Source organism: Nestor notabilis, unplaced genomic scaffold, assembly GCF_000696875.1.
Source record: "Nestor notabilis isolate BGI_N333 unplaced genomic scaffold, ASM69687v1 scaffold14520, whole genome shotgun sequence".
Taxonomy (NCBI): domain Eukaryota; kingdom Metazoa; phylum Chordata; class Aves; order Psittaciformes; family Psittacidae; genus Nestor; species Nestor notabilis.
Window position 1 is genome coordinate 15,658 of NW_009910859.1, and position 16,176 is coordinate 31,833.

The 16,176-nt window shown below is 37.3% G+C and overlaps 1 protein-coding gene across 1 annotated transcript in view; it reads right to left on the reverse strand.

The window, feature by feature from the left end:
• The window catches only part of LOC104403745 (cyclin-dependent kinase 14), a gene marked incomplete at its 3' end in the record, with an annotated part of 38,204 nt that overhangs the window by 2,368 nt on the left and 19,660 nt on the right, over positions 1-16,176 (reverse strand). The window contains exon 3 of the mRNA XM_010011987.1: positions 8,625-8,719. Within this exon, the coding sequence (XP_010010289.1) occupies positions 8,625-8,719 (95 nt within the window). The remainder of the gene's footprint in view (positions 1-8,624; positions 8,720-16,176) is intronic.

Genomic DNA, 16,176 nt, shown 5'->3' on the forward strand with positions numbered 1-16,176 from the left:
CCCCCATTTTCTGTAAACAGGAATGTACAGACCTGGAGATGTGAGAAACTATGATGTATCACCTATTAAAAGAGAAGTGTGTATATTCATCTCCTTTAACTGTTCTCCCACTGATGCATTCTCAGGCTGTAGTTAGATGACACCAAAGAGATAAACTAAGAGCTACCTTAGGGTATAGTCTTGCTCCTGCTAAATCCCTGCCACATACTCCTGCCACTGTCTTGTATTTGTTCTCATTCTTGCTGGACCCTACGTTGAGACTACTTAGGGAGATTAAATAGAAGACTGGCCCTTCCAAAACATTAAAAAAAAAAAATGTAAAGGCATTCTTCTCATTTAAAAAGCAAAGAACACTAAAAAATATATTAGAAGAGCTGGGTCCACCTCTTGAGAAGCAGCGAGCTATGGGAACAAGCCAGCTATGTCATGAAATTATGCCCTGAATCTTGTGATGACATGCCAAAATAATATGGCAATTTCCTTAGAAACAACATTGAAAAAGAAGATACCTGGAGAAAATTACCTCTGCAACCTATCAGAACTTGTCTTTGCAGTCTTCAGTCGTGATCAGATAAGGTTAGCAGAATTCTTCCCAGATATTACTACACATTTGTCTTCCACAACTTTCAAAGCATCTCTGTATTTTCATTATTTTCAAATACAAGTAGAAAAACTGACAGGCAGACAGCGAAACAGCAATGCTGCTGCCCCTTTTAACATCTAGAATTCATTAAACCATCTCTTGCTCACTGTCCAAAGCAAGAAATTTCACACCTTCTCAAAACAATACAATTAACTGGGTCAAGGATTTCATTTATCTTAAGTCCATCCTGTCAACTACCTCATTAGTTTCTATTGAAGACCATATTGATGAAAAAATTCATATTTTCTAACTTACAAGCCATCCTCCTTCCTAAACTAACTTGCTCTCTCTTTATCACTCTCATTCAGAAACCTTCAGAGACAGGACAGAAGTCCTGAAGCCTCTCTAATTACCACATAGAGCTACTTTACTCTAGGCAAATCAGCAGATGATAGACAGTTTTCCAGTTTATGGAAATACAGCATTTTAATGTTACATAATCTCTTCTAATAAAGTTCTGATTTTATATGCAATGTGGGCAAAAGAAAATGAATCCAAATTGGTTTGTGTGGCATATAGGAAAAGTCTGTATATTATAAAAAATACAAATGACACAGATATTACCAAAAATGCTAATATAATGCCTCATTCTGTCTTTTCCAACACAGCCCATATCAGCATTACCAAATAAATACATTTATAATAATGACCATTTATGAGGAAGTAGAGAAGATTAGAAATTATTAAATGTTTTAATGCATCATTAAGAACATACAATATGATGAATATGAAATAACTGATGACTTGATTGGCTTCATTGGGGATAACACTGACGATGCCACACAGAGAACAAAAGAGTACAATAACACTATTTTCACAAGTTCTTCAGTTATATTTAGATGCAATAAATGTTCTAAATATAACACATTTTAAAAAGTCAATTAACATAAAATCTGCCACTCTGATTTCAATCTGTTTATTTCATGCAGAGTTCTACTACTGGCTGGAGTTGAGGCTGAGTTCATAACTCCAGCAGATACTAACCTTGGGAACATTTCTGCAAAGAAAAATCAGTAGATGGTATTGGGACAATGTTCTTATTTGTGATACACAAATTCTTATGACAAAAAGTAACTCTCAATTGTTAAATATTCATTTACACAAAAAGCTAATGTTTCATGATTAAACCCCGAGAATAATTAGATCTTTCTGTAGTGATATTATGTCACACAGATACGTCTAAAACCCTAAGGAGACTATGCCGGCCTAAGGAAATGAGTTTCTGCCAGAATTTTTCTTTGAAGAAACCTGATGGAGGCAAATCCACTGCAGGTTTAGTCACCTCTTACTATTCTACCAATGAGTAACTAATTCCACATTAAGGGAAACACTTTCTTTAATCATTATCATAAAAGATAGTTCAGCATAAACATGGCTTGTATTTCATTTATTGAAAAGGTCTTACATTTGTAGTTTAAAAAAACCCCAACACTTACAGTCCCACTAAAGCCCTATGGTACTCAAGGAACTAACATGGCCTCTCAAATTTCCCTTTTTGACTCCCACCGTCTTTTAACTGCTACCCTACACAAAAGTTACCTTGTTTTAGAAGCCAGTAGATTAAAGATACTTCATAATGCTGACATTTATTAGGGCTGACAAATAGAAGATCAAAGGGTTCCGAGAAACATGAAGAATTTAAATTATTAATTAGTGTTGTCACTGGAACACAGGGATCATGTTCTTCACAGGACTCAAGACAGTCTTACACAAACAATGTGGCCATCCTCACTTGCACAGGAGCAGGTAAGCAGTACCAAAGCATTTACCTCCAGGTCCCTTTTCCCCACCTCCCAGGTCACATCATTCAGTTCAAACTAAGCTGCTCATCTAAGCATAGGGGCTGCACTTGACCTACGCCTGCTGGAGGCAAATCCCCTGGGACTGGCAGCAGGCAGAGCAATACGCAGCACCAATCCTCCTTTATGTACCTCACATCTCTTTGGGCCTCACTGGTGTTCATACAAAAAACTGATTTTCATATAAAGAGGATCCAAAGACAAACATAGTGATATCACTTATAAGTCAAGTGGCCTCTTACAGCTCTGCACACCAAATGTCACAGGGGATCTTCTGAGAGGTACAATTCCACGGCTAACTGGAAAATACATTGGTGCATAATAGCATTTAGTTGGCAAATTACTTCAGTGTTTGCTCTACCATTCCAACCACGCATATATCTGTCAGTTCCAATAAATTACTATGCAATAACTTTTAGCACTTGTATCCACTATACCTATGGTCTCTCGCAGTTTCTCTACCATGTTTTCCTGTGCAATCCTGGGTAAGTAATACCACAGATTCCCTTTCCTCAGTTTTGTGTCCTGCTACAGTGGGTAATAATGCTAGGTCATCTCTGTAAACTGCTTTGCAGGTTGAAGCACAGCATATATAGCGTAATGTTCTCTTTATATATGTAACTATCAAGGAAAAATCTCCTTGTATTTCTTTTAAACACAGAAATTCACTCAGTAAGTGATTGATACAGTCAATGATTCATCTTTTAGTTAGAATCTTAGTAACTTATTTTAGCACTTACACTACTTTACTAATTTTTTCCACCATTTGGCATTTTAGTTCAACATCTATCATTAGTTTTGCATCTAAGTCAACTTGAAGTTATTGTTCTTATTAAAGATTTACAACACCAGAGATTTTTAAAAAGCATCTATATACACACTTTATAAACCCATGTCATGACTTCAAAATATATAGTAAAAAGCACCCTACAAAAATCAGTTAAACACATCAGTGCTTTTCATAATCCATGAATATATATTCTTTTTCCAGCCATCTGGTATCCTCAGATGAAAGAGTTTCATTTGGAGATGAACACGATTTCACACAATTTGTAGGAAATAAAATAGAACTTCTGGGATGCAAGTGCACACTGCTAGGTCATGTTTAGCTTCTCATCAACCAACACTTCAGGTCTTTATCTTCAAGGCTGCTCTCAATTCATTCTCTGCCCAGCCTGTATTTGTGCTTGGGATTGCCCTGACCCACGTGCAGAACCTTGCACCTGGCTTTGTAAAGAAAGCATTCAGAAAGTTTAGATCACTAAGACAACATGAATCAGACCAATTTTCAAATATTCAGTCTAAATAAATTGGCCAAAACATGAAGAAAATATTATCTGTGGACTGGAATGTTACACATGAAACCTATCAAAAAGCATGTGAGCACAACACCCCGCATGGGCATGGAGTAAAGCTAGGGAAATGACTAAAAAGCAAGAGTATGATACAAAAAAAACCACTGCAAGTTCTTCAGGCCATCTGAAGCCTATGGCACTTGCAATAGACTGCACATAAACCAAAAGATGATGAAAGAGTCATGATAATTAAAAAAAATTCTGCAACTTAAAAAAAAGTCAGAACAGTAATTAGTCCCATCAGTCATCCTCAGTGAAGGTTTCAGCATCATAAATACATAAATCAAAATACTTCAGACATACTTTTTCTTTTGAGCAGCCATCCACAAACAGATACATCAAATATGAAGGCCAGCTACATACTCATAACGCATCGTACAATACATCATGCCAACAACAAATACAGATAGTTCCCACTGATCGTTGAAATATTCCCTGCTGCTCCAAGAATAACAAGTCATGGAAACCACTGCCAGTGCAGGGCATGGTAACTTCACTCCTGATCATGGTTTCTTTCTAAGATCTCCATAAACTCCCAATTGATTTTCAGGTGAATAGTAAAAAGTAACATCTTTGATGGAGATAAATGTAAAATGTTCTGGCTACCTGAAGAAAAAAAACCCACAATGTTTTATCTTTGGATACACACTGGAATCAGCTTGAACACAAAAAAATTGTGATTTCAAACAGAAAAGGAGAGGTACGTACCTTGACTGAAGGACTGCCTTACCTCTCTTGCCTCTGAGGTCTCATTGACAGCATCAGTTTCTATTGTGTTCTGCTCTGTACTCTACCAACTTATCTTATTAATAGTTAAAAGGGATAGGGACCAGAATTTATTAGGACAAGCATTTAATTATGGATAAATTGAAATGACGTAATTTTGTGGTAGGGAAATCAGGCAAAAATACGCTGACTGAGCTCTCTGTTACAAATTCTACGCATTTTTTTAATACTTTGAGCACATGCAGCTTATTAAAGGTGCCAAAAAAAGTAAAGGTATGCTAAAAATCACATGGACAAACAAGAAGCAGATCAAGATCACAGCAGTGCAGAAGCAGTGGAGATACCATTGGCTTGTCTCTCAAAACACAGACACATGCTGTGCAAGCAGCAGTCACAGATCACATCGCTCTAACCAAGGTAATCCTTTTTAATTCTATGCCTTGAAGGGCAATTGAACACAGTAGGAGGAGAGGATGGAAACCATGCCAACTTGTAATATTGCCAAAGGCACAGGTTTCTCCCTTAAGTACAGTATGCAGAGCTCTCAGTGCAGGGATGTAAGGCCTCCACACTGCTTTGTAAGGGGCTCTGGTTGGCAGCAGCATCACCTGTACTGTCATCAGCATCATCACAGGACTCTAATAACTCACATCAACATTTATGTGCCACAAGTCAAGCTAGATCCCACTTCTGTACATTCAGGTAAATTTATAGTCAAGCTCAAGAAGAAAGATGGTCAATGGCAACAGAAGGATACACATGCCGATACACAGACAGACATTGTGCAGCAAAACTGCATAATTGAATGATACAGGGATTCAAAAGGCACCTATTGCTTTGCACTTTTTTCATGGCAAATGCTCAAGGTGTTACCCAAACACAGAGTCAATGGAATTTGCATCATTTTTTACAGTGTTATCAGTAAATTACTGGGCGTACTTCTCCAAAATTTTACATTAAGAAAAAAAGCAGAAGTCACTTCAGTCATCTGCATTTCATGCAGTAAGCAGCCTCTTGGGGTTTTATACAAGAAAGTTACAAGTGAGAATGTAACCTGAATGAAAGTAGAAAATGAACATGCCAAGATGAGTTTCATTACACACGCCTGATGTGCAACATGTGAAATCAAATAGATTTGCCTATTGTTGCAACTGTCAGCCAAAAACAAATGGCTGCTTGGCTCTTTCTCCAATAAACAAAAAAGCTCAGCCTAAGAGAATACTGCTTCACTTTCCTCAATAACACAGTCCTGTTCACTCTGCTGCTTTCTCACCCCAGAGAATCATTTTTATCTGACTATGAAAACAGAAATCCATCATCCAGTATGAAGAATTAGCCCATTTCGTTTCACTTTTCTGAGATACTACCACAAATACTCAAATAGAAAAGTAATGGGTTTGATAGCAAGGCAAGGGCTTGGGACCACTGATCCTGCTCCAAGTTGTAAGTAGCCAGGCTTGCCCTGAAAGCAAGTTACTGAACACATTACTTTAAATTTTAAGAAAGGAATGGCTGATTTCTGGCTTTGGAGGCAGGTATGTATCTTTCCATATTGGAAGCTAGGATCACAAATTTTTTATTCCATTATTATGATCAGCAGGGGACATTTAAAAAGCTGAAATATACCTTAGGAAATGCATTTAAAAACCCTAAACCCCACTACTTACCACATGCAGCTGGTAATAAGTATGAAGCCCAATAAATACATAAAGCATCATTTACAACAGCTCAATCTGATCTTAAATTCTCCATCTTCAACTACAGTTAAGGACACATCTCAGAATCATTTTGGCAAAATGAGAAAGCCAAGCACTAGAGTTGGTTGAGAATTACAGATTCTTAAACACTTTGAACAAAACACTGTGCAAGTATTACCAGCTTTTCCAAAACCATGTCATGTCTGCATTCTGTGGTGTGTAATGAGGGCTTAACCCTTTAGCAGTCAAACTGGGCACACGCCGAAACCAACAGCCCTCTTTTCACCCTTTTTGGTAATTTTTCTTCCCACTGAGCCTGTAGCCAGTGGAATGCAGCGGTGTATATCACAGTCTCGCCCTAGGTACCTACATCAGGTGCTAGAAGAAAATTTCTCTACTTTTTCCTGTACCATCTAGATGAAGCTATGAACAGTCAGAGCCAGTCTGACAGAAAAACAGCAGCAAAATTAGGCTGTCATGGAATGGCCAGAGACAATGTTGGCCTATCCATTCCCCACCACCCCCATGTATCTTCCCCAAGAGTACATCATAGCAGTGATCCTTTCTTCTTTGGGGATTTCACATAGGCCAGAGATTTCTCAGTTTCTCATGGGGACAGAAAAGGTAACAGGGCTACATTAACCTCAGCCAACAACTCCTTATGAAACAGCTGATAGCCCCTGTGCTGTTGCCCTGTAGTATTTCCCCTGTTCATAAAGTACAAGCTCCTCCTGCTGTGAAGTAATTCAGCTGTTACTCTGGTTCAAGAAACAGAAATCTGGATTGGATGTGCTGAATCTGTATGGTGCTGTGTAATATGGGAATTATTCAATTCTCAGCAAAAGTAAACCGAACAGAATTAAGCAGGTGAAGGAATGTTACTATAACACTAGGAATAGTATCTGAATATGCATTGTTATCCACACTCTAGTTACACACACTTTTTCCAAAATATATTTTAAAGACCTTGGAAAAGATGTTATGAAGCAGCAGAATAAAGTTATATATAATTGTTGTAATTCACACTACTTACCTAGAACTTGCTATTTATAGTGGAAAAATGCAGACAGCCAAGTAATTTCAATTTATTATTCAACTACCATTAAAATCATTGAGGTATTTCTTACAGATCTGTAGTCAGCTCTACTAAGACAAATGAGCATTTCTAACCAATGTGTTTCACACCATGTTCATATAGACATATGTTCATTCAGCTCATACACAACAAATCGTCACTGAATGAAATAGTTTCAAGGACGCACTTTGCTTTGCTTTTAGCCTTCAGCCTGTTCCACTGACTGATGGGACATCCAGCAACCCTGTTGCCTTAGTTCAATCTTACTGAAAGCCAAGGCATATGGGATAACTATCACCAGAGAGGGGCTGTGATTTTACTAAAGGATTTTAGTAATAAGGAACAAGTTGAAATCCAGACTGTTTTCTGTTACCTAGACCCAAATAATACAGTACAGTGAAATTGTTTGGTTTTGGGGTTGTTTTTTTGTGTTTTGTTGGGTTTTTTTAAGAAAGCTGGCAATTAAAGACAATAAGTGCTTTGGCATGGCAAAAGTGTAAATAACTTCTACATTTAGAACACACTTTTATTCATCTCAGCTGTCATTATGCTCATCAATCTCAAAGCTACTGAGAGATGAGGGCACCCCTCAGTCTGATTTATTACAAATATTCAGTAAAAAAAAATATTTCAGAACTGGACTAACTTAATAACCCTGGAAATGTTAACACGGATTTCTTTGTTTCAGTAGTTATTCTGACCCATGACTCTCATTATGGTCTCCCTGCTGAGAATGGTAAGGTTGCCTCACATACCATTCGTTAGACAAAGTTTTTAAATAAAAATATCACACCCAATCTCAGAACTGCTTTATTATTGTTGAAAATTTGATTATGAAAACTTGATGAAATATATAAACTTGTGCAAAATACTCTGCTTGAGCAGATATTCATACATATAAAATATTTTTTCAGCCACTTTAATGTTATTTATGGTAACTTCTTTATCCACAGTACCCTAAGTGCTTCTATATTGTATAAAATATCTCAGTAAACACACTTACAACACACTTCTTGAGCTAGTGCTTCAGCTGAGAGTTTATCTACCGATAAAAATTAGTTTGGTATGGACACTGAGAAAGTAGTACATTAAAGTACAAACAAATCAGATTAACAAGATGGGATCTCAGCTTGTTCTGATGTGAAGATAATATGTGACCTATGCAATATGGCCTCAGCCTCTTTCACTACAGCGCATGGCAGGCAGTAGCACTTTGCATTAATTCATAGGGATCTATATAGAAGTGCAGTAAAATCACTTAACACTTTCTGCTTATTTTCATTTACACAGAAAACTAAGTGAAAAAAACCCAAACAAACCACCACTTACTTGCTTTTCCCTTTGTACACTGTAGCATAGGACCCTTCCCCTAGTTTTTCCAGTTTTTCATATGAGTCTGCTTTTCCAAACTTGGGGCTTGTAGGCTGCAAAAAACAAAAAACAAACAAACAAAAAAAAAGATGACTTTCAGCATGTATTGCACCCACAACATTAACTGTTTTGATTTAGTCTTTAGATATCAAATGTCATTAACAAAACTCATAGACCTGCATGTTTTCAGCAGCCAATAATGTAAAAAAAAAAAAAAAAAAAAAAAAACAGAATATAAAAAAAAAAAAAAAAAGCAGATTTAATGAAACAAAATAACAGGCTATTCAAATAAAATGTCATTCAGCATTCCAGATGCTTGTTGCTGGTACCAACCATACGCTTACATCACTAGAACTATCAAAAGGATTATGTTCTTAATCAAAGAGACATTACTGTTTTACTTTTCACATATATCACTTCATACAGGGAAAAAGATCATTAACAACTAAACCATCTTATTTTCATTAAGATATCTAAGCAACAGTCTTAATCTGCCCTACAAAATCAGATTACAAGAGCTGTTTGACTTTTTTATTTTTTTTAAGACTCCCCAAAACATTGCTCCAAGTAGTCAATGTCCCAGCGTATCAATCATTGTTAAGATAGTGGTCAAAATACCAAAGGAGAGAACCTTTAATGAGAGTATCTTGATTCCAAATTATGCCCACAATCCTCAGACTGTGGATATAATCACACCATACTTTTAACGGCATCTATATCCAGCATAATGGAATAAAGTCCTGTAGACTTAGTATCTGCAGCCATAGGGAGGAGTCTAAAACCAAACCAAGCTAAGCAACGTTTCTTGCTCAAAGGGTCAGATAGTTCAGCTGACTTTCGCGACAGACTGGTACTTGCCCCACTTTTACAAAGGCCTAATAGAGGACACCACAATTCTGCAAATACAGAAATTCACCTGACATGAAAACTTGCCAATTAAGTTCTTAGAAAATGTTTGAGTTTTTTGAAGTGCACCCCATTTTCCCAAATCTCCCCATTTTCCAGCTGTCTGGAAGGTAAGGGCTTTTTACTTTTAACCCGAGGACCAGGACACTGCAAAAAAACTGACCTACAGCTGCCCTCAGCATTATCTACATATAATTTAGACTCCAGTGCTCAGATGTGCTGTACCTAAACCAACAAAAAGAGTATAGTGCAGAAACTTGGGAAGGTCAGCCCTTATGCTTAAATCACATAGAGGGACTGATTTGTTAGTATTCTGGTTATAACACTATAAAGCAAAGCAGCCAAGCAAATTCAGCATGTTTAGGGTTGAATTCAACAAAGAGACTCTAAGCCACATGCAGCTGCACACAGTCTACACTCTCATTCAGGATCTTATGCCCAATTTACAAAGAGTACTCAACTTTCAGTTTTTTGAAAGGAAACAAACATTACAGTACAGGAGACATCTGTGTGTAAATGCCTTTAAAAACATGGCTGAAAGTTTTAAATCAACTGAGCCTAAAAACTATATTTCTATTTAAGCAGACAAAAGCATCTCAGGTAAAGTGACTTGGTACCTCACATCTCTCCACTATAACCATTTATAACCACGTATCTCCACTATAACCATCACACATCTCCAATTAACGATTAGCCAGAATATGCAAAAATTCTCTTTACTGAACGATTCTACATTTGTCCTAAGCCAAATTTCTGGAACTTTGATGTATATACACCTAGTTTTGAGACTAACATCCGAGATTCCTATTGAATGGTATCAGGATATACACACGTATGTTTGTAAAACTGATCCCTTTCAATCTCCTTCCAATACACTGAACAACCTATTATTTTGCTATGCAGTTTCTCAATATTAATAGACTGATGAAAATTTTTCAAATGGGAACTCTCAGATCTTTTTCCTGTTACATTATTTGGAACACTTTATTAAATATGTCACTAATAGAGGTGATTAAAATATTTATTCTGGCAGCCTTCCCATTTAAGTCTCCAATATGGACTAATGCAACATTTCAAAACTATAGGAAAAAAGTATCCCCCATGTAATGAAGAGGAAAAGCAAAGTATTTCCTAAATTGCAGGCTGCAGCGAACACACAGTGAGTAGCTTTGTTTGGAATGGAAATGCTAGTTAACAGTGAATAGTTCACTGTTGGTTTTCTCAAAGCAAGACAGAAAAAGGACAGGGTTTATACATGTGTTTTACATCCATCCTTATTTTCACACTGAGATTTACTTTTATTTCATACTGCTGGAAACAATAGTGTAAAGGTCACAACAACTTGTAACCTGGAAAGAGAAGGATATCAGCTGTATGATTTTACTGCATATGGGACAGGCAGTGGCTAATGTGTTGGGGTTCTGCTTGTTTTCTGGTTGATTCTGGTCTGCTCTTGCCCAGCATGAGCAGGCATTGGATGAGTGGTTCGGGATGCTTCGGGGAGGGTGGAAAGTCAGCCTTGCTGCTGCAGACCTGAGCCCTGGGGCATTACATGAGGTTGATCCTCAGTGGAGCTCCGCTCTATTGCAGCTGGATCACTACATGGGATTGCCCATGTTCTCATACAGTAATAGATCTCCCTTTGTGAAAATGGACATTATTTTTCCTTGCATTTGTAATCTTAAAAGGCTTACAATTTATGAAGATATCTGGTGTAGAAAAGCACTTCAGAGGCAGCAGAAGACTAATTTGCATGATATTTCCTAATGAAACACCAAGCCAGATCTCACTCAGCCCATGAAATTACTCTAGAAAGTGAAGGAACAAAATTGCCATTTCCCCAACATTTCCTCTTTTTTTTTTTTTTTTAAATGAAACTTCACACATTAATTCAAACTTACAATTACAAATTACTTATAAAGGTGAGAAATTCAGACACTTCTGATCTTTCCTTTTATTTCTGGATTAAAAGGAAGTAAAGTCTGACAGAGATAATGCAAAAATACAAAATTTTCCTAAAATTAAGTTTTATGCTTAAAGGGATCTAACTAAAGGGCTACGGAAGAAATTTAAATAATCTGAAGTTTCATGTGACTTGAAAATTATAACCATTTCAGCCAGGACCCCCAAGTCCCTTTCCACAGAGCTGCTCCCCAGCCAGGCAGATCCCAGCCTGTGCCGCACTCTTTAGTTTGTGCTTACCCAAGGGCAAGACCTTGTACTTGTTGAACTTCATAAGGTTCTTGCTAGCCCACTCTTCCAGCCTATCCAGGTCACCTTACAGGTTAGCTCTCCCTTTCAAGGTGTCCACTTCCCCACTCAGTCTGGTATCATTGGAAAACTTGATCATGGAAGAATGTTATCCCCAAGAGGACACTGGCAACTGGAATGCAGAATGGTGCACCTCTTTCCTTCAGGAAACCCACTGGGAGTTGTACTTGTTTGCCTTTATGCCTTTTTCCTCCCAGATAGTTTCCATTAAGGTAGTTTTCTTATTATTAGCCTACACTTTTCCCAATGCAAGATTAGTCTAAGAGCACCACTGCACACAAGGAGTGAGCATCTTCAGCAGCACAGCTTAGAGTAACCATGATTAGATCTTTTTTTCCCTCCAGTTAAGGAAATACAGATCATAGTAACAAGGATAGAAAGAGTATGCCAAATTCCTGAATACAGAAATAGCAGAAGCTAGTATTTCAAAGTGATGTGAGAGTATTAAAAATAACAGAGAGAAAAAGAAATGAGAGAAAACTGACTTTTCTGACCAGGTCATTTCAAAAAGCCATTTCACTGATATAGACTATAGGAGGGATGATAGATTCAGTCAAAGATCTTGCAGTATGAGTCGTTGCACTACACTGCCATGTGAATACCTCTATTAGAAATTTTCAAAATCCATGTAGTAAAGAAAGCTTTAATGGAAAATTACACTGAGAATCACCTGACTATTCTTATAGAAGCTGTGTGGGTTATGTTCTCATGCATTTTTCATAACTGCAAAACAGCTTGTGAATGTCACACTTAACTGTCACACTCCTGAGCCTAAATTTTAAATAGACCTTTAAAAAAAAAAAACAAAACAAAAAACAAAACCACAAAACTGCAGAATATTAAACTTCGACATAAAACCACCCTCAAGGGAAAAATATTATGTTCACAGTACCACTATAATTTATTGAAAGTCTAATCTAAAGATCTGTCATATGCCTCAGAAGAAATAAATCACTGCTAGAAAAACTTTGAAGTAAAAGGTAGGCCAAGAGGCTTAAATGAGATTAAATCACAAGAACAAAAGGTTTGTTTTTAACCATTTTATATTTTGTCTTCTTTGACACAATGGTAGAGCTTCTTTCACAAAACCATATGCAAGTTTCACACTAATTTCAGGTTGTATTCAACCTACAATAACTGACCAATTTTATCACATCTTGTCTTTTTTTTTTTTTTTTAAACCTTGCAAGTTGGACTGTTTTCCGGGGCAGTCATCAAGGGATACAAAGATGTTCAAGAATCCAAACCGAGCCTTAATCTCAGGTATCCCACAATCTGATCCATCCTATTGCTTACATCTTTCTAACGCTTTAATATGTAGCCATAAATTAAGACCAACCTGAGCAGGAGTGACCACAGATCACTCTGTGGAAGGGCTGGATGCAGTTTTTAAAGCTCTTTACTTGTTCTCCAGGCTACTAAAGCACAGAAGTTGGACCAACTGCCGCATTTTATCTGCCTCATCATCTAAAGTGTATCCCCCAGGTTAGCAATTATTAAAGCTTCTCTTGTGCTAGAAAAGAAAGATCCACTCTTTACACTGAACTCTGAAATTATCTTACCTCAATAAAAAGTATCAGACAGGAAGCATGCAGTTACTCTAGTAATTAATAGGTTCCTAAAACTGGAGATGGTTGGGTATACCTGAAGAGGAAGAAGGGTGAGAACAGCACACCAAGTGTTTAGGCAGACAGAAATTATGTCTAATTTTTAGATAAAATTCTGACTTTAGTGTCTGCTTTAAAGTTAGATTTCTTACACAACTGATTTACAGTGTTTTAATAGGATCAGTTCTTGCTTTTTGTTTGCACATTTTTGGAGGAAAGTTGAATAGAACAGGACTGAAAATTAATATGTTACAGAAACAGAAGAGAGGCTCCTCTCTCAGATAGAGTGCATAATCGATACAGTAAAGTGTTGCTTATCCAATTATTTTTTCTGAATGTTTTTTAGTGTTTTGATACATTTAGTTTTAAAAAGTAACTGAAAAGTAGTACTTATACCTTAGCATGGCATTTTAATTCTGACATGGATCTTAAGCCATTAAAAGAGAACAAACTGATGCCTATCACTGTGTAACTAATTCTTGACCAGTATCCTGGTTTAGGCTGGGATAGAGTTAATTTTCTTCCTAGTAGCTGGTATAGTGCTGTGTTTTGAAGTTAGTATGGGAATAAAGTTGCTAACAAGCTAATGTTTTAGTTGTTGCTAAGGTCTTTTCTGTTTCCCATGCTCTGCCAGTGAAGAACAAGAAGGCAGGAGGGAGCACAGTCAGGATAGCTAAAGGGGTATTCCATACCACAGTACATCATGCTCAGTATACAAATTGGGGCGAGCTGGCTGGAAGGAGCTGATTACTGCTTGGGGATGAGCAGGGCATTGGTCAGCAGGTGATGAGCAATTGTATTGTGCATCACTTGGGTGTTTTTTTTTCTGTTTGTTTTATTCCTCCCTCTCTATCTCCTTATTATTATAATTGTTATTATTACTATTATTATATTTTACCTTATTTCAATTATTAAACTGTTCTTATCTCAAGCCACATGTTTTTTACCTTTTTTTTCCCCAACTCTCTTCCCCATCCCACCTTTAGGGGAGGGGTTGAGGGGAGTGAGCAAATGGGTGTGTGGTATAGTTGCCAGCTGGAATTAAACCATGACAACCAGATGGCTAGCTTATAAAACTTGCAAAATCTATTTACATACAGTGCAAAAGTACTATTTTAGTGTAGAAAATGTGTACACAGAATGCAACAAAATTTCACCTGGTACTGGAGAAAAATAAATAAGGTCACATGCCTAAAGAGTGTGGATCTCAAATTAAACTTTCAGAGAATTAGAGTCCAACTGTCTTTCAAAGCCAGTGTTATTTTGGGAAGACTGGCATGTATTTGGTTTTGAATTCTGCTTTTTTTATTGTGTCCAGCTAGGGAAAGGAAAAAAGCAAATTTCTTCCCTTGGTAGGTAAAAGATTGAGCAAAAGATTTTTAGAAGGATAGATACAGACAGAGAAGTACATGCAACTATAGCTACATGTACATAATATATATACATATTATACACATATCTTCTTGTGTTGGGCTGGATCAGAGCAAAGGTTTGCCAAGCCAAGTTCCCCTCTTCTAACAGTGGTTGATAGGTGGTAGGCAAACACCTACTTCTCTACCTCCAATGTGAGTATTATCCATTATTCTGATGTGAGAAAAGGGTAAGTTTACTGAGCTGGAAATCTCGTTCCATAATAACATCCAATTTCAATCAGCTTAAGTAATTTGGAAATCACACCCCTAGATGTTTTCTTATGTTTAAAAGAAGGGGGGAAGGAAATACAATGCAATGATGTGGCTGGTTTACATAATGAGTATGTAAATGTCAGGTGGAAAGACTCTAAGTGTAAAACTTAACACATTATTTTTTTGTTCTTATAAACAAGCTTAACTTTTGTCTGTATGCTACTGCACTAATTAACAACACAGGATTTCTACTGGGTTGTAACGATGTGTGACATTAACTGCAGAAAATTACTCCATGTTCGAGAGCAAATGATCTATTCAAGTGACAATCTGTGGGCAGGAACATGGAGTTCCCGCTTCCCCAGCCTGTGAGTGTGCCTGCCTGCGTGTGTGTGTGTGTGTGTGTGTGTGTGTGTGTGTGGCGTGTGTGTGAGAGAGACAGAGAGAGATCTTTCTCATTGCAAGGCGCAGCACATTTCGAAGGCACAGAAAACACAAAATGGGTAACGTGCACCTGCAGAGTATTATTTGGTGATCTTCCCCAAACAGTGAAGCTGATGCCAGCCATGATTGCTTCTGAAACTAATCAACACAGAAGCTGATGGCACAGGGAACTATAAACAAGGTCTTTCAGCTCACTTCTTAAAAAACATTATTTCTGAGACAAATAAGGGACTTTTACCTGAGCTAAAGCAGTGATATGGAGACTGCAAGCCTCAGCCACGTACCTTCTGCAAGACATTACTTCTGCACCTGATGATGAGATGGCAAAAGGGAAGAGACTAAACAGAAGCCTAACTCTAATTCAGCTCCTCCACTAATCAAGCATAGAAAGTGCAAATTGAAGGTAGCATACATCTATCAGAGCATCTTCAAATAAAGCTTATAGAAAGCAGAGCTAAAACTGAAACACAACTACACAACTGCAGCCAGTACAACCCAGAGGCCATATCATGCTCAGGAACATTTACAGAAACCAAAATGCCCATTCAGACTAGTATAATCCATACAGCAGAAGAATTTCCAGAGAATCAAGTATTAACTTAATAAGGAAGAATATGTAGCAGTACTCTGCCATGGAAGAAAAAAGCAATGATCGGA